The 25,039-nt window shown below is 41.7% G+C and overlaps 1 protein-coding gene across 1 annotated transcript in view; it reads left to right on the top strand.

Annotated features, from left to right (window-relative positions):
* Positions 1 to 25,039, top strand: part of AMOTL1 (angiomotin like 1) — a 178,329-nt gene that overhangs the window by 76,716 nt on the left and 76,574 nt on the right. Inside the window, 3 exon segments of the mRNA XM_017882014.1 lie at positions 15,132 to 15,281; positions 19,519 to 19,955; positions 19,957 to 20,444. Of these exon segments, the coding sequence (XP_017737503.1) occupies positions 15,132 to 15,281; positions 19,519 to 19,955; positions 19,957 to 20,444 (1,075 nt within the window).

Here is a 25,039-nt window from a genome sequence, read left to right as displayed (position 1 = left end):
CATGATAGTTTTCTTCCAAGAAGATGCTTTGCTCTCCATAGTCAAGATTATGATTCCAAAATAGACAGTAACTGAAGGTACAAAATGGTGATAGAATGAGTATAAAATGCATTTATATGCTCTGTAAACAAGAGGTAATGGGTAATACACTTGAAAGCCCTATTTTCATGATTTTTTTTCCCTTTAAGATATTGTACTGTAAGACCCCTGGGCACTTGCCAGGTAGAACTTGATCAGCATCCACAGAATAGGGATAGAATCTCCAGAAATGTTATATTATGATGGCTGATCATATTGATTTAGACTTTTTTTTTCAAGTAGTTATTGTAAATCTATTTTGAGATCCTTGACTTGAAAAAATTATCCAGTTACCTGTTGCATAGGATACTAAAGAAAATGTTACACATTATATACCTTGAAGTGAGGCTGACCTTTTTAAAAAATTTTATCATTTAATTGGCTAGTCCATTAAAAGACTCACTGTTTTGAAAATGAAAATAGGCTTTAAATTGCCATGTATGTTATGATCCTGAAGGAATAGACTTTTCTGCATTTTTGGTAGTAAAGAGTTATTTTTTCCTATGTTGTCAGTGAAAGGAACAGATCACTGCAAAGAAGAGATTTGAAGTTCATGTTTTGATCTCTGTCCTATTATATCAGAGATGAAATGAAAGGAAAGTTATGGAACAAAGGTGCTAGGGAGAGGAAAATTCTTTTCCTCTTATCTGTAACGCTCAGTACAGAGGACAAATCCGTCACCCCCTCCCTCAGTAACTCCCCTATTGTCACTGTCTCTGAAGATGGAGCCTCTTAGGCAGCTGAGGGGTATTCAGGCTAGTCTGGTTTCTGATACCTTCTCCAGGGCCACTTAGCCCTTGACTTGCATGCCAAGAGGGTCAGGTAAGGAGACGCTGAAGAAGCTTTTGACTATACCATGTAGTCTTTTATTTTGTTCTTTGATGGAACTGGACATTTTAAGCTTATTTTCTGAGTAATGGTATATTTTAGATCTTCGTTCATCCCCAATTCTTGGAAAGTTGAAAATGTAATTTTAGCGTAGTTTGTTAGCTGAATAGTCTGACCAAAACAAAACTCTAAAAACTTTCATCTCTTATCTGCCTGAGCATCTTGTTGCTGTTCTATTTTAAAGAGCTCACTGGCCGGGCGCGGTGGCTCAAGCCTGTAATCCCAGCACTTTGGGAGGCCGAGACGGGCGGATCACGAGGTCAGGAGATCGAGACCATCCTGGCTAACACGGTGAAACCCCGTCTCTACTAAAAAATACAAAAAACTAGCCGGACGAGGTGGCGGGCGCCTGCAGTCCCAGCTACTCGGGAGGTTGAGGCAGGAGAATGGCGGGAACCCGGGAGGCGGAGCTTGCAGTGAGCTGAGATCCGGCCACTGCACTCCAGCCCGGGCGACAGAGCGAGACTCCGTCTCAAAAAAAAAAAAAAAAAAAAAAAAAAAAAAAAAAAAAAAAAAAGAGCTCACTGATGTGATCATCTCTTGAAAGTGAACTTTACGGGGGTGATTCCTGTTATATTTCCCGTCTTCATGAACAGAAACTAAAATTTACTGAAAAATTCCTGTGTACTTGTAACACTGTTAATAGCCCTTTCTGTTGTCTCAATTAATCTGCATAACAGCCCTATATAGTAGGCCGTATTATTATTCTCACTTACTAATAAGGCAATGGGTACCAAGAAATTAAAGCATTTGCTCGTGTTCACATAGCTCATCAACAGCACAGTCAGGATTCTTACATTGTTTAAAAAGCAGATTTGCCAAACAAAAACAAAGTATGGCATGTCCTTTCTTCCTGCTTAGTGGATATTTTCTCCTCTATCTTTTTTTGTTCTTTAAATCTTTCTAATAGTGTGGTCTTTTGGCTTGACAACATCATTCTCTTTCCCCTTCAGTCATCATGTCTTAACATCCTTCCCTTTGTCCAGGATCACCTGACTTCCTGCTGGGCAAGTTATTGCAATTTCTTTTCTCCTCACCTAAAACTAATCTCATGGAACCTTTTTTTTTCCCTAGTGAAATAATCATTGTTGACTTATATTGTTGACTATAAGAATTCCTCAAGGACCCGAAGGTGCATTCTTGTGCAGGTGTTTTCTGGGTGGGCATCTAGCTCTCTCCAGATGCATTTTCTTTAATCAACAGAGGTCCATTCGCCTGACTAATAGAGTTCAAGCAGTGCTTTATATCAAAGGGCTTCTGTGTGTCTTCAGGTTTCACTGACTTCCATGGGCCATGGCCATCTTCCTTTGCCTGGGCAAGGAGATAACTCATTCTCAGTTATAATTGATTGTCAACATTTTCATCTTAAAAGTCTTCTGTAACTTTTACATCTTTTGGACTTTCCCCATGGGAGAGGATGTGTCATTTAGAACAATGTTTCTCAAAGTGTGTTCCATGGAACCTTGAGGTAGGAGGTCTTTGAGACCTAAAAACTATCTTCATAATAGGCCGGGCACGGTGGTTCACGCCTGAAATCCCAGCACTTTGAGAGGCTAAGGTGGATCACGAGGTCAGGAGATTGAGACCATCCTGGCCAACGTGTGAAACCCCATCTCTACTAAAAATACAAAAATTAGCTGGATGTGGTGGTGCATGTCTGTAGTCCCAGCTACTCAGGAGGCTGAGGCAGGAGAATCTCTTGAACTTGGGAGGTGGAGGTTGCAGTGAGCTGATATCACGCCACTGCATTCCAGCCTGGTGACATAGCGAAACTTCGTCTCAAAAAAGAAAAAAAGAAAAAAAAAAACGTCTTCATAATAATACTAAGACATACTCTCAACCATGAATCAAGACAGTGGTAGCAGTCAGTCAATTAGTCACACACTCAGAATAACAAAAAAGCCCATTTCCACTTAGGAACGTTCTAGTTGAGGCAGTACAGAAGATTATATTAAATCTCAAATCTTGAGTATGTCTTTTTAACATCCTGTGTGATGAAATGGGAAGATACATAAAGTACGTCCGCTGTGAACTGAAAAAAAACCCTTGTGTGATGGAATTGGGATATAAATATGAAACTAGATGCTTTTCTCATGGAATGCATATTTACTTGAAAGAACAACTGACAAACTGTGGTTATTCTGACTTGGGCGTTAGGTAGATATTTTCTCCAGAATAAATAAAGGGAACTTGTCACTTCAAGAAAAACTACTATTTGCTGAATTTGATAAAACCCAAGCTTTCAAGTGAAACTTGGATTTTGGAATTTTGGGAAACTTGTATCTGCCACCGTGAACTGGACAAATTCCCAATATGTAAAAGACTTTTCTGATGATTGAGATCCATGGTATATTAACAAATGGGATTTTGTTGATATTATACACTTGAAATGTTTCGATGTATGGAAGATCTCTATAATTCATTGAACCATTGTTTTCCAGATGACCACATATGATGTTACATGCATATGTAAAAAATAACAACTCTCTTCAAAGTGAAAGATAGGCCAATAGATTTTAATGTAATACGGTACGGAGGAGTATCCATGAAAAGACTACTGTCAGGGTTTCATATTTTATGTTGCAATTGCCTTTAAGAAAATGCCAGTTGTTGAGTTTTGGTGTGGTTTCACAGAATTGTCAAAATTATCTGAAGAGGCTATTAAAATACTCTTTCTTTTGGCAACTACATATTTGTATGAGGACAGATATTCTTCATTTACTTCAATCAAAAATTATATAACAACAGATTGAAAACAGAAGCAGATATGAGAATCCAGCTGTCTTATATTAAGCCAGATATTAAAGAAATTTGCAAAATTATAAAAAACCATTTTCACTTTGTTTTAAAACTTCTTTTCATAAAACTATTTTATGTAACCTATCATGGGTTTATTATTGCTTTTTTTTTTACATGAAGTAACATGTACTTTCTAAGCTTTAGTTTCAAATGCATTAAATATTGATTTAGTTCACATTAACAGTAACTCATTGGGTCCTCAGTAATTTTTAGAGTGTGAAAGGATCCTAAAACCAAAAAGTTTGAGCACTGTTGCTACAGTGGCAAAAGCCATAGACTAGGGAGCCAGGCTAGCTGGGCTTGAATCGTAGTTTTGTTCTTTACTGATGATATGGCACTAGTCAAGTTACTCTCAGTGCTTTAGTGTCCTCATCTGAGCAATGGGGATAATCATCATACAGTTGTTACAGGGATTGAGTGAGTTAATACAAATTGTTCAAAACAGAACAATGCCCTCCACATAGAAAATTCCCAGCAGTGTTTGGTTACATCCATTTGCCTGTAGTTGATTTGTCCCTAGAAAATTTTATTTTGCAGCATGTTTCCCTCTTAGTCTCCCTCTCGGCATCATGGCTGATGATAAATTAGGGGTTATTTATGTGTGTACAACCTTCTAGATCTAGGGAGAAGCTCTGTTGCTTTAGACACATTTTTTAAGGGGTATCATGAGCCAAAACAAGAAGGTCTGAGAGGAGAAAGAGGTAGGTGTAGCCCCAAGCACAGTTCTAGATCCTGTGTGTGTGCTTTGAGATGAACGTGGGCACTGGTATCCCAGCTCACCACTCCACACTTCCTTGAACCTGTTATTTCTGCACTGTTTGACAATTTTCTGCTTTATGTGTTTGTCTCTCCTGATAGACTTTCAGATTTGGGTCTTATATCTAGCACTGTCTTGCCCATGGCAGATGCTGAATGTCATATATCTTTGTGGAATGAATGACTGAATGGACAAATGAATGAGTGAATAATTCTGCCTTTTGCTGTCAATGACCCATGATCCTTTGTAACTCCTACTGTCACATGTATCTGTTTTTGTCGTTGTTGTTGTTTTTTTGTGAATGCTTTGGAGCAGTCAAAATTGAGTTTGCCTCTTAGCCTTATAGCTATGAGCCCTGTGACCCAGGGCCTGTCATTCCTGTTGTTGTATAGCACAAAGGAGAAAAAGAAACCTAATTCTCAGGAACATGAGGTTACCTGAGATAATGCTTCTAGCATGTCATGCTCAGTAATGTTACTTTCTGTGTCTTCCTTCCCTGTAACTAGATAGCTGCTTGTATTACTGGGACTTTTTGGCTGCAGTTGGCCACTATAACCAACTAGTGTGTAGTTGGTTCACATTAACTCACTTAAATCCTCATAACAACTTCATGAGAATTACCCCGCCATTCTTAGCAGAGGATTTTTGAATTTCAGATTTATCAAGCATTTATGTATGGTATGCTAGGCATTTTCACGGCTTTATCTCATCATGTTGTTGAAATGAGTGTATTTTTTTGTTATTAATGTAATCACCTTGTTTCTGTTTAACAGTATTTTAGATGTGACTGAAATAGCCGTATTCTCATATACAGTCATTCAGGTTTGCACGTATAAAAGCTAGGACACTGAAACTACTGACTTTAAATCTGAATTTATTGAAAAGTAACAAATTGTAGGAAGTATTCTTCACATTACTAAAGGAGTTACTGCAGATTGTTTAGTTTTAGAAAGAGTTTAATGTCTTTACTTATCCATTATTTTTTGGATTTATTAAATCCAACACATTTTGTACTTAAAATGTGATTGATTTACAAAATTTCAGTTTACCACAACTTTTCAGGAATGTATATGTTTGTTGTATAAGAGCTTATGTTGGCAGAGAAGTGCAAACTTCCCAAACCTGATTGCATTCAAATTGTCTGTGAAAGATGGTCCAAAAACATCATTTCTGGTCTATGCTTGTGGTGAAGCCAGTGTTGCAGGTCTGATGTGGGGACTTGTTATGTTTTTAACAAGCTCCATGAGTGTTTCTGACACATTGTAGGTTTGGGATTCATTGTTAAAGTGGCAATATGGTCATGAAAATAATGTGCAAAAAAAGAAAATAATATGCAGCCAGATGGAAGTGATGAGGAAGGGTGGTTTCATCAATTGTCTTGGTGTTCTGGTGTTTGGCAGGGAGTGCACTGTTATTCCCTGAAACTTTTAGAAAAAATGAAAAAAGAACACAAAGAAAATGTCTCTGGATCTTTCTCAGCCTCATACATGCAGAGAAATAAACTTTCCCAGGAACTTTCCCCTTTATCCACAAGTTAAGAACATTTCATTAAAGCTCTCCTAATTTTAATCTAAGAAATTTGGTGGGAAAAAAAAAGACTTAGAATTAGTTTGCATTATTGAGGGGGTCTTTGGAGGGCAGAATGGTGTAGTCAAAAGAGCTTTTCTGTTGGAGTGGCTGTGTTGCTGGCTGGTTTTGTAACTCTGGGCGTTATGTAACCTTTGTGAGCTCAGTATCACTATCAACAAAATGGGAGTGAGTGGTGATAAATAACATGATTTTTATAACATCCTGGCACTAGTAAGCACTCAATAAATGGTAGCTCCTGCTCTTATTGGTTATACTCTTTATTACTTAAGTGATACATTTAGTTTCTTGGAGATGTTGGTTGCTTTAAATTACGTAATTCATTGATGAGCACATATTGATTTAGGAGCTGGCTGAGTGTGATTAGAAGCAATGTGCTTGCCTCTTGAGAGAGTCCCAGTCCCTGTGGGATGCCGCTGCCTGACAGACATCCCAGTGTCACTCATCTGCAACAATACACACTAATGGGATCCGGAAAGCTGGAGGAATCCGTGGCAGACAGGAAATATCTGAACTGCTCCTTTCTCTTAGTGGGGGTGAGAGAGGGAGCTTTGCAGAGCATAATTATGCAGACATAATTGTCATTTCATATCTGGGGGGTTATTTTAAAGCTTTCTATCCTGTTTGTTTACCTTTGTTCAAAACATATTAAGTACTTACTGTCTGCAGTGAGTATTACACACTGGTAATACTTGTTCACTCTCAGTGGGACCACAGTGTGTGCCAGAGTCACCCAAAAGAATACTACTGTGGTCCTGAGATACTTAACTTCTAGATAGGTATAAACAAACAGGTTATGATGAAAGATTATTTAAATTTCAGTAACTTAAATACAGGGTTTATTTATTAAAACTTATCTGAGGAAAAAATCTCTGGAGCTCAGGTACTTTCAGTCTTTTTGTTTGAGATAAGTTAAGCAACAAATATATCAACATAAATACTACAATTTGAGTCAAGATATTTAAGGACCTTTGAATTTTATGTTAAAGGCTAAATTTTAAAAATTATTTTTGTAGAGAAAGCTTTTTTGTTATGGATACTGTCACTGCATTCTCACTGTGACTCTGTGTGAGAGGTGGGACTGGGAATATCCCTTTTTGTATTTACGGCAAGTGAGAAGGGAGGACTCCTGCCTCTGCCCCGGTACCCAGACCTGCGGAGGAAGCCCAAGCAAGGGCCGCATTTAGGGCACAGTCCTGTGGGCTCAGGACCTGCTTGTGGGGGCCGAGGAGGAGGGGAGCGCACCTTTCTCTTAAGTGTGAGTGTGTGCTCAAGCTACAGAATCCCTGTGTGGTTGTTTTCTAACATTATGTACAAAGCCTTTGTGCAACCGATCACAGTACACTTGTAATTAACCTGTTTCAGCACTAGGTGGCTTTCTCTTTTCCCCCCAATAGGTTCCTTAGTTTCCTGAGTAGTTTGAGAGACCTTAAAAAAGGCAAACTTGACTTTGAGCTAAGTTCTGTAGTAAGAACATGCTTATAACTAGTTATTTTAAAATGTATCTTAATATATGTATTAAGCTAATGTATTTGTTGAGTCCCCATGATGTGTCAGAAACTCTTAGGTAGTAGGAACATATGCAGACGATTCATATGTAAAATAAAAATTGAGTACTTGCTGTGATCTTATTTCTGATAGTAACTGGAGACACAAAGGTGAATAAGACACAGTCTCTTTATGAGTTAAAGGGGGAGGGGTGGGAAAGAAACTAAATACATAGGCAGTTTAATACATTATGGCATCAGTATGCATAGAATGCTTGGGTAGCACTGAGTAGCATATAGAAATTGGGGGGAGGAGGAAAAGATGACTCCCTGGAGGAAGTGGCACTAGAATAGAGCTTCAAAAGACTTTCTCATAATTAGTATATATTTTAGCATTTAGTATGTGCCAAAGTAAAAGTTGCATAGATTTATAAGGGTAGACAGGCCCTCTAGATGAAGAAACCATGGGGGAACTGCAAGTATTTCTCACAGGTATTTGCAAAAGGTGGTGCCAAGGATAGGTAGGGCAATGTACATGAGTTACTATAATTCCAGGCAGATAGTGCTAAGTCATGTAGTACTTAAGATACAAAATGGAATGCTGTACTAGAATGAGAATCAGAACAATTGCTTTAAAAAATAAATCTATCAGAGATTCTTGATTATAAGAAGCGTAAAGTGACATTGGCTAACTTAAGCAAAAGAGACATTGTAAATATATATTGGGCAGCTCACAAATTAATTGGAAGGCTCAGAAAATGGGCAGGAATCTAGGCAGCTAGACAATGGGAACCCAGCCAGAGATACGCTACTTGTCTTGTTAGGATGAGGTCACTATAGAGATTGCTGCTGCTCCTGGACTCCAGGGGATAGTGCTATCGCAGGTAGTTTATCAACACCTTTTTGTCTTTGCATCATTTCCTCAAGATTCAGTGCACATCCAGTTGACTGAGCCTAGGTCATTCTAACTGCTGGAACAGGGAGGGGACCTTTTGGCTTCTGTAATGGAAGGTAGACAGACCTGCCCCTAGACTTAGACAGTGAGTTCAGTGTTCTTTAACAGTGAAAGGATTTACTTAGGTGACTGTCAGGAAGGGAATATGGTAGGTAATAGTTGGAAGTTGAACTACCTAATCTCTAGTTTATTTTCCAGTGCTAACATGTTAGGAAAATAATGTACTAATGCTTTTAACCCCCTCCTCCTGCCAGTAAATACTCTGAGTCTATAGGTATAGCTTCATCCTTCTCCTTACCCATAACCAAGCTACACTGAACTCTCTATTCCTTAAAGAGACATCACTTTCATAACCCAGTCCTATGCTTTTCCTTTTCCCATGTTGGGCCAATCTTCCCTCACTACCTAACCTTTTCCGCACCCCACAGTGGATTAACATCCTCCTCATTTTCCCTCCGGTTCAATATCAGCCCACATATCTCTTTCTCCTTGTCACTGAAGCTCTATGTCCCTTCCGTCAGTCAACAGGTAGTAGTGATTACTCATGGACCTCCAAAGCAGTTTGTTCCTTTAATAGAGCACTTAACTTTGCAATCAAAATGGGTAGTTGTGTGCACGTTGGTCTCTGGAGCCAAATCATAAAATCCTAAGGGCCAAGGACAGCCTTACTCATTTCTTGCTATTTATAGCTCCAATCACAGTGATCTCTTGGACTCAATTGCTACTTTAAAGGTTAAGCATGTGCTCTGCATTTTGGTTTATACTGATAATATCTCAAAGATATTTTTAAGTAAGCATTACATAATTAAACTTCAGACGAGTTTGAAGTTATTCAACACACATTCCACTTTCAGTGACAGAGGCTAAATTAAATAGGTGTTGGGGTTGTGATTTCACTTGTTTTCTGGAACATATGGATTGGTCCAGGGTTTAGAATTCAAGTTTGATGCCCGTTCAAAAGACCTGACATGTAGGGGTTGGGAATCTTATAAACCCCACCCCTTAACCCCCACCTCCAAACCTTGGGTTTCAGGTAATGGTTGCTTGGGGGAAAAGAGAGTGAGAAAGCATATTCCATGGAGTGCTTTTAGTTTAGTGGTGGAGCTTATTGTTTTCTTTTTTTTGGTTTTTGTATTTTTATTTTTTGAGACGGAGTCTAGCTCTGTCACCCAGGCTGGAGTGCAATGGCGCAATCTTGGCTCACTGCAACCTTTGCCTCCTGGGTTCAAGCTATTTTCCTGCCTCAGCCTCCCGAATAGCTGAAATTATAGGCGCCCGCCATCAAGCCTGGCTAATTTTTGTATTTTTGGTAAAGATCGGGTTTCACCACGCCAGGCTGGTCTCAGACTCCTGACCTCAAGTAATCCACCTGCCTCAGCCTCCCAAAGTGCTGGGATTACAGGCATGAGCCACCACGCCCGACACTGTGTCCTTTTTAAAAACATGTGTTGCATGTAGGTGTTTGGAGGAGGCACTGCCGGCTGTCAGTGCTGCCCTTAATATTGTGAATCAGCTAATCCAGATGAGCTGGCTCGGTTTCACATGAGGACTCCTAAACAGGCTGGCCCTTATTTTTCAGGTACTGGTCATAGGTTCTCCAGCCCTTTTAAAAACATTGTTTCCGGGGTATCCTTCTCCTTGAGCAGAGTATTCAACTGCCTAGAAAAACCTCAAGTTCTGCCAGAATCAGAAGGCTTGATGGCTTACATTTAACTTTGAGGCCGCTGGCACACTCAGCAAATTCCTTAGCTCTTTGAAAGGTAAGATAGAAGCCACGGAATTGTTTGTTGCTGTGGTTAAAATCTCTGTTATAAAGTTATGGGAGGTTATTGTAATCTAGACAGTGAAATTGTTTTTAAATCATTAGGAGGTTTTGGTTTACATGTAGCTGGCAGAAAGCTTTGCACGTCGGTGACATAATACCTGGGAGTTGTTTTGCAGTTAGTGGTCTCTTTGAGGAATGGGTCGCTGGCTGGAGAGTTGAAAGCACTAGTATTTGCTGCATAGGGGAGAGTAAGGGCCCCCTCATCTTACGGAACTGAAAGGTACAAGGAATTATCTGAAACTCTCATAGAGACTGGCTTTGAAGCGATCTTTGACTTCTCTTTAACTCTTACTTGGTAATGAAACCATTCCAGAGAATAACACCGTGTTCTTGCCATCAGTCAGCACATAGTGAGAAGCATATGTCTTACATGCTACATGCTTGCATAAATTAGCAAGTACACAGTACACTGGCTGTCTTCAAAGGGCTAATGACTTCACCAGGGCCATAACACCAGCCTATTAAATGACTGCTGCAAAACACTAGGCAGGTGAAATTTAAGTACCAAGTTTTGTGTGCCTCAGATCATAACTGTGGTGACACTTGAGGGAAGGGAGACCAGTCAGGGCATGGGGGGTGGTGTTGAGAGGCGTTCTACAGGAGGTAAACTGCAGAGGTGCATTTACTAGGATGCACTTTAGAGTAGTTAGGGGTGCATGTGAAGCCAAAAGATGACACTTGGAGAATGAGGATGACATGCTCACAGGATGCTGGGGTGCTGAGGGGACCAGCAGGACTATGCACAGCTAGAGGGGCGCCCTGTTTAGAAACAGCCTTGAAAACCACAAAAATTCCACCCTGAAGTTATAGCCTAAATCATTATGTGTAAGGGAGTGCTATGCCGGAAGTGGAATTTAAGGACAAGTGATTTCCTAGTTGTGTGTTATGATACTGGAATGACAGTTTCACGTCCTCCAGGGTTTAAAACTCATAGAGACTTTGAGCCTGTTGTATTATTGGCCTGTGGACATATTCAGGAACTGACCCTCGGGAATTAGTCGTTCCAGTGGCAGGTGAAGCAGAGGAGTGGCTCATCATGGTTTCTGTTGCTCCTCTTGCCTTCTCGAGACACCTCACTTCATTTACCTTAATTCAGTTTTTTCCCTTCAACAATGAAGCCCTTGTTATTGCCACTCTTGAGTAGGGAAAACAGTCTTGCTCAGAGTCACATTACCGAAAGGCCTCTGTTACAAAGAAAGTAATGCATAAAACCATATGGGAAGGAAGTTTTCAATGCTTCAGAAAAGCAAGCCAAAAAGCAGTCACGCTCAGAGAGAGAGAAGCAAAGGAGTTTTCATGTTGACAAATGATGTGCAGATTTTAAGAAAAAGGAGCCATTCTTGGTGAAATGGGTCATAGGCAATATAAGGCAGAAATGTTGTACCCTTAAACTAGAATGTTAGAATTTCATCTTTTGTTGAGTGCAGCAAAAACAGATCTTTAGGTTTTCTTCAGGTTAAGGGCCCTAGGCGCTGTACTTTCTCCTCCCCAGTGGGAGACTCCCCAGAGAGCTGACTCCTTTACTCAGACCTTAGCTCGTTTTCCGTTGCTTTTGCCACTTTCCCTGTGCAGACTAAAGCTGTGTGAGTGGTGATTCTTAGATAAGATTCTGGCGCTGAAATATCTAAAAGTTACTTACAATGGCCAGAAGTGCTTGTATGGGAATGGTCTTTATGAAGCACCTACAGGCAGCTTACACTGTACACAGAACACACTGTAGAGCCAGCGGGGTCCTTGGCAGGCTGTGGGTTCCCCTAAAAACTGGCATGGTTGCTCAGTCCCTGGGACCGAGCCAGGCTCCGCAGGGGCTTTCTGGGTGGTAGTGGTATCTGGGAGGCTTCTGTGGTTTCTCCCAGCTCTCACTCCTGGCCATGAACTTTTGACATGTTTGAGCCTGTTGTATTATTGGCCTGTGGACAGATTCCCTCTCATGCCATAGGTTTCTTTCCAATTCCTCATTTTGGATATCCTTGACCTTGTCGCTTAGATCACGTGCCCTGCATTTTCCCTAAGAAAGTAGACTCAATTTGTGTTGCAGGAGTTCCCAGTGAAGACAGTGAACTAAAATAGGCGGGGAAGGATTAGACACATGTAGGGTGGAACTGCAACCTCCGTTAGATTTTTGTTGTGTGGCCCTGGAATCCGGGGTAGACTCTGTGACTCACATTACTGTCACATTTCCTTATCTTTCAAGTGAGAAAGCTAGCAGTTAAAGTGACTCCTTCAGGCTCTGTCAGTGCTGGGATAGCTCAGCCAGTTGTCTCTTGGCTTCGGAGGAGTGAATGGTACCTGGCATGTTCGTCTGCCTGGTCTGTTTTCATCTGTTCTGCTCTCCAGCCTTTCTTCAGCACTGAGGAGTGGTCGGCAGCAGTGGGAGTGTAACTCAGTGGCATGTGGGACCCTGGGTATGTGTGAAGAAGTCCTAAGTGATCTTTGACATGTCTTGACAGTTAGGCATCCTGTACTTCAGTGTGAATTCAGATGTGTGTGGAGGTGTGTGAAATGCTTCAGTTCTTTCATAACGTTGAGGAAACAATGGCGAAGGACGAAGGTATATCTTTGCTGTCCTCTGTGCTCCGGCCCCGCTTCAAGCATTGCCTTCTGTAGTGTTCTGTGGTCTGGAGTTCTTAAATCCACTCTCAGTTGGCAGGCCATGAGATAAGACGTGGAAAAGTAACTCATACCGACGTAGTGACTGTGAATGGCTTAGTGCTGGGATCCATAGTGAGCTCCCCATTGAGAGCACACACACACACACACACACACACACACACACATCCCTACACTCTTCTTTATATGCATATTCATATATATATATATATATATATATACACACACACATATATATATTGTAGTTGGATCTCAGTTTTATTATCAGTTTGCTCTGTTTTCATTTCACATTCTTAGTCATGTGAGTGGATAGAATCACCCGAAGTTGTAATATGCTGGCACATGGCATTCCTGACTCAGTGTCTATTTTAAGAAAACACCACACTTTCTTTGATTGAAGCATATGCGCTCTCAACTCCTCTCTTACTCTGATTTGGTGAGAGGGATGGGGATGAAGGCACAGAAAGGTGTTTTGTGGTTTGTTTTTGTTGTTGTTGTTCTCCCTCTTGCTTAGAGCTTCCCAAGTTTTGCTACACATTGGAATCGTTGGGAGAGCTTTATAAAATACAGGTGCCTGGGCCCTATCCTCAGAGCTTCTGATTGAATAGGTCTGGGTGGGGCCTGGGTACAGAGATTTTAAAAGTTTCTCAGGTGAGTTTAATGTGCAGCCAGAATTGCATCTTGCATCTTTTTCGTTTTCCACCGTTTTTCCACCTGCCTGAAAGAGGAAGCCAGATTAGGACTTGCCTTTGCATCCAGGTCATCCATGATTCCTAATTTTAGCCCTAGACTTCTAGATTTATAGATGTAGAGGATGATGCCCAGAAAGGGGCTGAGTTTCTTTTCAGGTTAGTCTTTCCAGGTTGGCCAAAAGGAGAAGGCTGGCAGATACTGTAATGCATTGGAACTGAAGTCTTAGACTGATCTTCATATAGTATCATCCATACTCGGTTTATGTTCATCTTTAAAGTGGGCATTACAACTACATTATTTTAAATACATAGGAAAAAAAATTGTTGTCAGATCCTTTTTCTTTCTAGTCCAAAATGTGCCTGTAATACATGTGAGCACGCACACAAATACTGTTTCATATGTTGAGGCAAAGACACTCCGGAAGAAGATGAGGACATTCCCATCTTATGGTCGTTTGGTATCAATAATTAGTCACTTACTACTAACTATGGCCTTGTGGGAAATGGGTAGATAACAAACCTAGTGAGAAATTTCAAATTACCAGTTGGAAGCCATAGCTGAAAACAGGATTTTCTTTTAATGAAGTTATCTTTTGGGCAAGGATGTTAATTTTTTAAAAAGTACTATGATTCTTTCCCCAGAGTAAAAGAAGTTACTTTAGCTGAAAAGAGCCTTAAACTTGGTGCCCACGCAGAGGAATCAGTGCAGAGAGGGAAAACAGCCTGGGCCCGTCCTGCTGAATGTTCCCACAGATGTTGTGTGTGTGGTATCAGTGTTACTGTAGTACTATCTCATGTTCAGTGATTGAAGGACTGAATACAGTGTCACGTTTAATTGGAACAGGAAGCACACTCCAGTGTGTATGTAAAGCAGATAAACTGAAGCTGAAAGGCCAGTGCTTGGCAGAAGACCAGACCCCATAACCCCAGCTCCACGTTGTAACATGAGACTCCAGAAGTCTTTGAGTGGGGTAGAGAGCACATTCTCTTGCTAACACATGGTGTGGCAGAATGACCACTCCTCTCTGTATCTTTTATATATTTTGAGAGACAGCTGCTCTTCCCATTTTAGCTTTCCTTCAGTGGCCTCCCCGCTTCCCTCCCTTCTGTCCCCAACCTTGACCATTCAGAATTTTGTGACACATTCAGTCCCGCAGAGGACTTGACTTTTCACTGGTGCTGCTGCCAGGTTGTGTGAGAGCATTAGAGCATTCGTGCCTTCACTCGGTGTGTCTTGAGGACAGTTATGTTGACCTCATGGGTCATTTTGGTGGGTGGCTGGACTTGTGATAATTCTGAATAGTAACTTTGGAATTTTATGAATCAAAAAGACAGCGCTCCCTCTGCCAAGTTGAAACGCTGTGGGAGAATGCCTGGTGGGTTCTTGTGAGTCATGCAGGAAGGAAGGAGGACTTGATTGGCACTCATATTCACTTCGCTTTCTTTCCCCCAGGCCCCCCTCCTGCTTGTTATAGCCCCAGTAGTCCTGTCCAGGTTCTGGAAGACGCCACCTACTTTTCCCCAGACTTTCAACTCTATTCTGGAAGGCATGAAACATCTGCTTTGACGGTGGAGGCAACCAGTAGCATCAGGGAAAAAGTTGGTAAGTCCTTTTACTGGCACTTGTGTTGGAAAAGCAAAATGATCTTACATTTCTCATCTTTAGCTCTTTTGTATAATTCAGATGTTTATTCTCTAATCTTGTTTTTAAAATCATCATATTGGATTATCGATTGTCTGTTGATAGATGCCTTATTTTTAATCATCTTTTGCTAAGGTGTTAATAGACAGTTTTACTCTAATATGTGATTCTCTCTGAGAGCGTCATACCTAAACGTGTAGGAACTTCAGAATTATCACTTATTTCCCATTTTTATCTGATTCCTAAATACTTTTTTCTCCCCTTTCTCAGAATCTCATTTCTTTTTTCCTTCTCTGCTTTCATTTTATCTCTTTTGCAAATAATTTAGAAGTTAAAAGAAGTAATTTAGGACTGTAGCAAGGAAGAAGCTGTCTCCTTTGTAAAACTTCCTATCTATTTTGAGGGCTTTTAAGACTGGTTAAACTGTGAGGGAATCTTTAAACCACTTTAGGGAAGGATGTCATGGTTCTTGCTAAATGTGCATATAACTCATCTCTCTCTTACTTCAGTGAAAGGGGATTTCAATAGTTTTCATGCTTGTTGAGATCTGTTCCTTTATTACTTATCCAAATATATCATTTTCCTTTGGAAATATATTTTTATTTGAAGTTTTATTCATTTTATATTAAAATTTTATTCCTATTTGAATGTGCTTGTTCCATTAAGTCTTTCAGATCAGTTACCCTGAGGGGAGGACTGTGTCCTCTTTACTCTCGTAATCCAGCACTTGTCCCAATGCCTGAACTGTAACACGTTTTCAGGAAATATGGTAGAGTGAATGAGCAGACCAGTTCAACCCACATTCATCTATGTTTCCTTGGGTAGTTAATGGTTTATTAAAAATATTTGGCAATTCATCTTGTGTAAAGTTTTAATAGCTTGTTTTTATTGTTTAAAATTTTTTTGCTGATGAACTTTGGGTTTATATCTCAGTTACAGTATTGATCCTCTGAAGGTAAGGGATAAATTTCAGTTTATTTCACGTACATTCCTATGAGGCAGATATGAAAGTTTCTCCATTTTTAGAAGAGAGGTTCAGAGAAGCCACAGAACTGAGATTTTGGGGGTAAGGGTGACAGGGAGAGCCTTAAGATCAAAGTTGAGCTTCAGGAACCAGTCTGTGTACTCCCTTCGTTTCCTCAACAATCATGTCCTGAACTCCTTCTGTGTATCAGGGCAGGGTTCAAGGCACTGGGGAGGCGACACATGAATATAACACACAGAACTCTCTGCTCTCTGGAGCCTGAATCTGGCAGAGGAATACAGGTCATAATACAATATGGATTGAAAGGAGAAGGAGCCAGGGGCAAGAGATATTGAGAGGCCGTTCAGGATGTCTAAATGGCTGGCAGGGAGACTTGGAACCCAGAGAGTGGCTGAGGGCACGGAAGAATGGATTGGATGGGGGAGCTTGTTGGTGTAGAAACTAGGGCTTGGTTGTGATTTGTAACTCTTACAAATGTGACATTTCTTAATGAAAATTAGGGGTCCATCACAGAGTTACAGTATTTTGCTATTGCAAGGGCAGTAACAGTGTCATCTGCCGTCACCTTTTTTCATATTTTAATACCAAAAAAGTAAGAGGGATGTAATTCTTGACAGTCCATTGCTTCAAAAAGGGCAGTTATGAACCTTCTAATAGCATATATCTGTTTACATACACATATAGATGTATTAATATACGTATATAAGCATGTATATATGCTTATATATATACACACAGCTTATATATATCACACCACCTTCATTTTTTTCTTATTTCACTGTAGACTGAGAAAAATGAGCTCGGCAGTTGATTAAATGTGGAGAGCAAAGGATAAAAAGGTCAGAAGTGAATATGACACTTCTCTCTGGATGACTCATATTTGAGAATGTCATTTATAGGAAGAAAAGATGAACTTGGGGAAGAAAGACTGTTTTGGGAAAATGATGTGCCGTATGTACATATAAAACATAGAGCCATCATTACATGAATTTGTAGGAGCTAAGGCTGCCTAGAGATGATCTAGTTCAGCTCTCTCAGTTCACAGAGGAGGATATTGAGGCTCAGGGAGGGAAAGCGATTTGTTTAAGGTCATGCCAGTAGTTAGTGGTAGAATTTTTACTTCCATAATGCTATAGTAATATCCTTAATGCACTACTTAATAGTCCTGTTGTGAAATGGGCTAAATTTTTTATTTCATAGAGCTCATGTAGGTATTCTTTTATTGGTTAAATATCTGAGCCCCTATGACATCCAGGCATTGGGCTTTGTTCTGGGGAGACCCAGATGAGAAGACATGATCTTTCCCTTTAAGGAGTTTAGAGTCTTGTATAAATAAGTAATTGCCATCTACTGTGAGAATTGCTGCAATGAAATATATACAAATGGAGTGGGGACATTGGAGAAAGAGGCTTAGGCCTACAGGGCTGCAGCAGGAAAAGTTTTACTCAGAAGGTAGCTTTGGAGCTATCACTTGTCCAAGAATTTTCCCAAGAGACATGGTAAGATGCGTCTTTCTAGGCAGAGGGAAGACAAGCAAAGGTCCAGAGGCTGGAGAGAGCTAGCATGTCTTGGAAACTATATGTACATAAGTATTGCTGGAGCTTAAACTCCAAAGGGTTGCCAGTGGGAGATGGGAGCAGCATGAAATGTTGTTGGATAGGTAGGTACTACCTGCTACATCATATGATAGAATGTCAGTTTCATCCTGTAATTGATTATTGAGGAATTTTGGTGCAGAGGAGTGACATGATTAGATTTCCCTATTGGAACAATCTTTCAAGGTAGTGTGCCAGATACACTGAGGTCAGAGGGGTGGGTTTGGAAGTGGGAATAAGACGAGTGTTAGGGAAATCGATAAGGAGGCTATTGGAATGACCTGGGTACGTGATGCCGAGAACTTGTAATGCGGAATGAACACACACTTGGTGTCATATCCCGGTTCTGCTTCCTCCTGCCTGGTGGCCTCGGCGATTTACCTTCTGTGAATCTCTCTCCTCATCTGTAAGTTGAGGGAATTAGTATCTACCTCTTAGTGTTATATGTGAAATGAATGAAGTAACACATGGAGAGAATTTAGTACAATACCTGGCACATCATATACATGTTTAAAGTAGTTCTTGTCTTTGTATTGAAGTTATTAATGATGAACTTGGAGATTGGCACAGGAATAAGAAAGAGGGTTGGCAGAGATGTTGAGAAGGTCAAATTGACAGGCAGTGGCTGTCTGGATGTTGGGGTTAAGGGAGAGGAAGGAATTTTGGAAAACCTTCAGTTTTCTGGTTTGACAGAAAGTAGATGAGGCAGGGAATACAGGAGTTGGGATGGATGGGTAAAGACATTTAGGGTGAGGAAGACATGTTAAGTTAGAAGGACTCAGGGCCATCATCTGGCAGTTGTAGATGTATGGGTCATGAGTCAGTAGCTGATGACAAGGGGTAGGTATGGTGTCACTGGGAGATGTGTAAAGGTGGAATAGCACTCAGGACAGAGCTGTGGGAAACACCAGAATTTAAAGGACAGGTGGAGAGAAGGGAGCCAGAGATGGTGCATAGAGAGAGGCAAGAGCCAGGACCAAGAGGTGGGGTGACCTGGAGGCCGAATTAGGAGAGCATTGCAGGAAGAGGGTGACCAACCATGTCAGATGCTTCAGAAAGGTTAGGTGCATAATATGAGAGCTGAAAAATTCTCATTGGATTTGGTTACTGATCAGAGCAGTGGGGAGGTTGGCAGATGGAGCATTTGGGAAGGGGAGACAACAGCAAGTGTAGGGTACTTACCAAAGACAACTAGAAGAGAAGGAAAAGAGAGATACAGGGTGGTAGTTAGAGGTATATGGGAGGGCCAAGAAAAGGTGGTTTCTTTTGGCTTGATTTGGTTTTCTTTTGTATTTTTTTAAGATGGGAAAGACTTGAGTATGTTTGTGTGATAAAGAGAAAGGGCTAGTGGGGAGATCAGAGGAAAGGGTGGGGGGGTCCAAGGATGGAACAATGTTTAGGAAGAAGCAGAGGAGAGGGAATGGAGAATAGTAGACTCACTCTAAATTGGAGAAGAAAACTCCATGAGACATTGCCAGGTACATGGAGGTGATGGTGCATTTGAAATCTTATTTTTAAATTTTGCTGTAGTTAGAATGTTAATTATGTACCACATAGCCACAGGTGTGTATCTCTTGTGGAACTGCCTGATATATTTTTTCCTATGTTTATCTTTTAGTTGAAGATCCTCTTTGTAACTTCCACTCCCCAAACTTCCTGAGGATCTCAGAGGTGGAAATGAGAGGTTCCGAGGATGCGGCAGCTGGAACAGTATTGCAGCGGCTGATCCAGGAACAACTGCGGTATGGCACCCCAACCGAGAACATGAACTTGCTGGCCATTCAGCACCAGGCCACAGGGAGTGCAGGACCAGCCCACCCTACAAACAACTTTTCTTCCACGGAAAACCTCACTCAAGAAGACCCACAAATGGTCTACCAGTCAGCACGCCAAGAACCGCAGGGTCAAGAACACCAGGTGGACAATACGGTGATGGAGAAACAGGTCCGGTCCACGCAGCCTCAGCAGAACAACGAGGAACTGCCCACTTACGAGGAGGCCAAAGCACAGTCGCAGTTCTTCAGGGGGCAGCAGCAGCAGCAGCAACAGCAGCAGGGGGCTGGTGGGCCATGGTTACTACATGGCAGGGGGCACCAGTCAGAAGTCCCGAACTGAGGGGAGGCCCACTGTGAACCGTGCCAACAGTGGACAGGCGCATAAGGACGAGGCGCTGAAGGAACTGAAGCAGGGCCACGTCCGCTCGCTCAGCGAGAGAATCATGCAGCTGTCCCTGGAAAGGAATGGGGCCAAGCAACACCATCCCGGCTCGGGGAATGGAAAGGGCTTCAAAGCGGGAGGGGGGCCCTCCCCTGCTCAGCCTGCAGGTAAAGTGCTGGACCCTCGGGGTCCTCCACCTGAGTACCCCTTCAAGACCAAGCAAATGATGTCCCCAGTCAGCAAGACCCAGGAGCACGGACTTTTCTATGGTGACCAGCACCCCGGGATGCTCCACGAGATGGTCAAGCCCTACCCTGCTCCTCAGCCTGTGAGAACAGATGTGGCCGTCCTGCGGTACCAGCCACCCCCTGAGTATGGGGTAACGAGGTGATTATCAACTGTAGAGGCTTTTCAAAATTCAGCAGTCATGTTATTAGCATTTATTATTTTCAGAGCAGATTAGGTTTTTGTCATCAGGCTTTTCTTTTCCTTGTGCATGATATTTAATAAAACACTTTGTGGCCAGAATATATAGGGTGAAATAGAGTAGAGGGCAACTGGGGGATTTTCTCCAAACATAGCAGCAGGCAGTTGGGGATTTATGGGTTTAGGGAAGGGACCTCACTTGTTAGCCATCCTTGGGAGCTCTGCCTAGTGGCCTGGCAAAGTAGCAATTTTCCAATGGCTTTGTGGAGACCGTCCAAACTCCTGGAACATATTATTACCAGAGGGTTTTTTCATTGTAGATTTTAAAGGAAAATGTAGTCTGAATGCTAGAATGGAGGAGTTAAAGGGACTGTAGAAATCACATAGTGCCACCCCTCACTCAACAGATGAGAAATTAAAGCCTGGAGAGATTAATGAATTTCATAGACACAGCTCTGAGGCAACTGGGGGCTACATTCAAGTATCCTGACGGCCAAAATCTATTCATTCCCTTGCCCTAATTCTCCCTACAGCCTTCACTTGTATTCTTCCAGTTGATTGATGGATTCGACAGCACCTACTGAGTGTATGCTCTACTCTGCAGCCCTGTTCCTGGTTCAGAGATGGGGTCCCTGCCCTTCAGGACGCTATAGCATTATCTTGGAGGAAACCAGCATCTGAACAGATCATTGCCATGCAATGTGCTGTTCTAGGACAGAGAATGCTAGGAGAACAGATAGGATGGTATAACTCACAGCTGGAGGGGTTGGGGAGTGCTTCCCAGAGGAGGTGACTTTTGAGTTGGAACTTGAAGGATAAATCAGAATTGTAGGGTAGAGATGAAGTAGCAGTATGTGCTGTGTGAGGGAGTGCCGTGTCTTCAGACAAAGACGTCATAAGGATTCTTGTCTGAATGAGTGGCAATAATGCAGAGCACTGGTGGGCCAGGGTGTGGTAAGAAGTGACAGGAGATATGTTTGGACAGGGAAGTTGGGACCCGTTTGGTTGAGGTGTGTTTGGACAGGGAAGTTGGTGATGACAGTCTCTGGGTGTCATACTAAGGAGTTTAGAATTTATCCATAAGCAATTGGGAAAAGCGGTGTTCTTAGGCAGGGATGGTATGTGGATGTCTAATAGCTGATTTTGGTGGCAGTGCATGAATTAGAGGAAAGGGAGACCTTCGCCACAAGGAACTCCAGGATGCTTTCAGTAGTCCAGATCAGAATTGGTGAGGGTGGCTGAAGCTTGGGCAGTGAGAACAGAGGAGCATTATGTGCTAAGAGAGGTAGGGAAGTAGAATTGACAGGGTTTAGGGAATGGTTAGATACAGAAGTTCTGGAACAGGGAAGATGGAAATAAGGGAATTACGAATCAAGCTCTCAGGAGATAAACTGGGTCTGAAGATCACACTTTGGGAGTCAGAAGTGTTTAGATGTTGCTGACTTTGAAGGAGGAGCAGGGAACATGAACAGAGAAGACACGTGGCCACTGCCTGTTATTGGATATGTCATTTTCATGAAGGGCTTTATTTTTCTGTTTCTAAATTGAACAAGCCAGGGTTTCCCCAAACGACCTCAGTGGCTATGTGCAGGACATACCTTGGCTGTACATTTTCTGGAAAAGGAGAGGCTGGAGCTTGGCAGAGGGAGAGTGGCCTGATCTGCCACTGGCTTCCCAGCACTGACACATTTCCCCACATTAGGCTGAGAATGCCAGCTCGGAAGCAGCATAACCAACTGTGAGATCTTGGCCAGGCAGGAGAATGCATTCTCCCTAAGTGGGCATAACCCGACTCCTCCCAGGAATCCAAGATGGGACCCAGGAGGCTCTTCTTCCCCCTTTATAGCTCCTTGTGTCATAAACGATCAAATCCCTGGTATTTGCATCACGATTATTTACCACAGTTTTTTAAAATAAGCCATGATGTCATTCCACCATCATACCAGAGTTTAGCTTATTATATTTCACCCTTTTTCCCGATAATTTAACTCAGCTTCTAGAGCTTGATAGAGGGGAAACTATCCTGAAATGAAATCCCCTTCCTCTTCTTTGCTTTACTATTTGTAAAGTAATATATACATACCATAAAATGCATACAGTGGATCACTTTGCCTTTTATTATTTGGTAATAGGTGTGATGTGAGGTGGGAGAAGTGGTCAGGGGCGGAGGGGAACACTTTTGGAGGTCATTTGTCTCAAAGTTATGACGTTAGAAAGAAGAAGAAATGTGTGAGGGATTTGAGCTGACTGCCAGGCTTGGCAGCTGGTTGATATGACGCATCAAATGTCTCAGGAGACGTAACAGACAGGCCATTGAGGCTGGGCCCCGGAGCCACAAGGCCCCTTTGTGAACAGGGCCATGGCTAGCCAGCATGGCTCCAGTGGTGCAGCCCTTGGCTGACTGGGTAAACAGTGTTGCATCAATACCAGCCCTGCTTCAAACACATTCAACGTGGCCTGAACTCCAAGGATTGGACCTAAAACTCAGCAGTGTGTGAGGTTCAACTTACCTGTGACCCAGAAGACAAGTAGGGCCCCTTTCATTTCACTGACACATTATCTTGTACTTAAAGGGTTATCTATTTGTCATTGATCATGATGGTTTAGGAAGCTGCAGGCCATTGTGTACGTACATACAACCACATAGACTCCTGGACTAGAAGGAGACGCCTCTGATGGAGATCATGGAGTCCATCTCCCTGGCTGATACTGCAAATGTGGGCTCAGTGTGTAATGAATATTCAGTGGTTTGGTCCAACCCATTACATTGCTGAGACGTTACTCCTTTTTGCCTAGAGGCAGAAAGCTCCAAAGAGACAAGTGATAGAACTTATGAGAAGAGTAAGAATTTGAATTTTTTGTGATCACTCTTGACTCACCATAGCTTACAAATTCTCTCAACTGCTCTGATGCCCTAAAGATGGAGATATTTGGTAGATGATTGTAAGGCCCTTTAGGCTCCTTTCATGGGAACTCTCTGGGAGATGAGGCCTTGACCTCGTTGACTTGACCCACCTTGGCCCATGTGGGTGAGCTACTGTGGCTGGTGGGGATGGGAGTGCTAAGGCAGCAGAGGCCTGCAGGGAACATGTGCTGGCTATAGATGAAGGCCCTGGTTTTCCTCTTGTTCCACTATACATTTTCGTCAACCTGAAAGTGTAAATGGATAAGAATGAGGACAAGATGGGAATTAGACAGGTTGTTACTGTGGAGAATTGTGACCACCCCCACCCCCCAGCAAAGGCAAGCATTTGGATATTAATTCTGACTCTTTGTGGAAACAGACCACTTACAGAAGTAGTGACTTGGCTTATGCAATCTGCACTGTTAATGGAAACGAATGCATGAGTGAATACCAAGGGATGATCTGATTTTTATCAAAGCAGTTTAGAATATATTAGTCAACATGTATATTTGTTTTCCAAAGAAGGCTATCTATATTTCAAAAAATTTGGGAACTAGAGATGCTGAAAAATTATTTACAATATCCTACTTTCATAATACACCCACTAACATTTTTCCTGTACAAATTAATTTTTTCACATTATAATCATAAATTATATTGTTTAGTATCCTAGCTTTTGAAAGATAGTATTGTATCACAAGCTTTTTTCCTCAATCCTTTATATTTTCAAAATCAACATTGTTATTGCTGTATAATATGTCATAAAGTATACCATTTACACCATTTTCTCCATAATAGAGTGAACAACATCATGCATATCAAATTATCTATGTTTTGGCTTACTTCCTTATGAATCATTATTTAGAAATGAAATTATTGGGTAAATTATAATAAACATTTAAAAGCTTCTGATGCCAGAAAACTTTGTAAAAATATTACAATGCCTATTTTACTGCACTTTGACCATGTTAGTTATTACATCATTATAATTGCAAAATATTTGCTAATTTAATAGGCAAATAGTGTTTTGTTGTTGCTGTCGTTGTCTTGAGATGCCTGTCGCTCAGGCTGGAGTGCAACAGCACAGTCACAGCTCACTGCAGCCTCTACCTCACAGGCTCAAGTGATCCTCCCACTGTAGCCTCCCTAGTAGCTGTGATTAGAGACATGTGCCACCATGCCCAACTAACTTTTGTAATTTTTTTTTGGTAGAGATGGGGTTTCATCATGTTGGCAAGACTGGTCTTAAACTCCTGGGCTCAAGCAGTCTATTCACCGTGGCCCCCCAAAGTGTTAGGATTACAGGTGTGAGCCACTGCACCCTGCCTGCAAATAGTCTTAACTTCCTATTTGAACTCGTTATAACTAACTAGGTTAATTTTGGGGGGAGGGAAGTATGCTTTGCTATTTAGATTTATTTGATCTCAAAAACAGGCTTTTTATGTTTCTTGTTCTTAAGACTTGTATATTATAATGGATTCAGCATAAACTAAAATCTGTTTTTTTCTAATACTTGCTCTGATTGTCCGTTTTCTAGAACTCCATCTTCACCCTTAGCGGGTGACAATGGAGCCGTTGTGGTGGTGGTAGTGGTAGCAAGAGGATGAATGCTTACTGTGTGCCAGGCACTTTGTGTGGGTTACTCATCTCC

Source organism: Rhinopithecus bieti, unplaced genomic scaffold (assembly GCF_001698545.2).
Source record: "Rhinopithecus bieti isolate Rb0 unplaced genomic scaffold, ASM169854v2 scaffold_12653, whole genome shotgun sequence".
Taxonomy (NCBI): Eukaryota; Metazoa; Chordata; class Mammalia; order Primates; family Cercopithecidae; genus Rhinopithecus; species Rhinopithecus bieti.
Note: the sequence above shows the minus strand (reverse complement) of the source record. Positions and strands in the feature narration are given on the sequence as shown.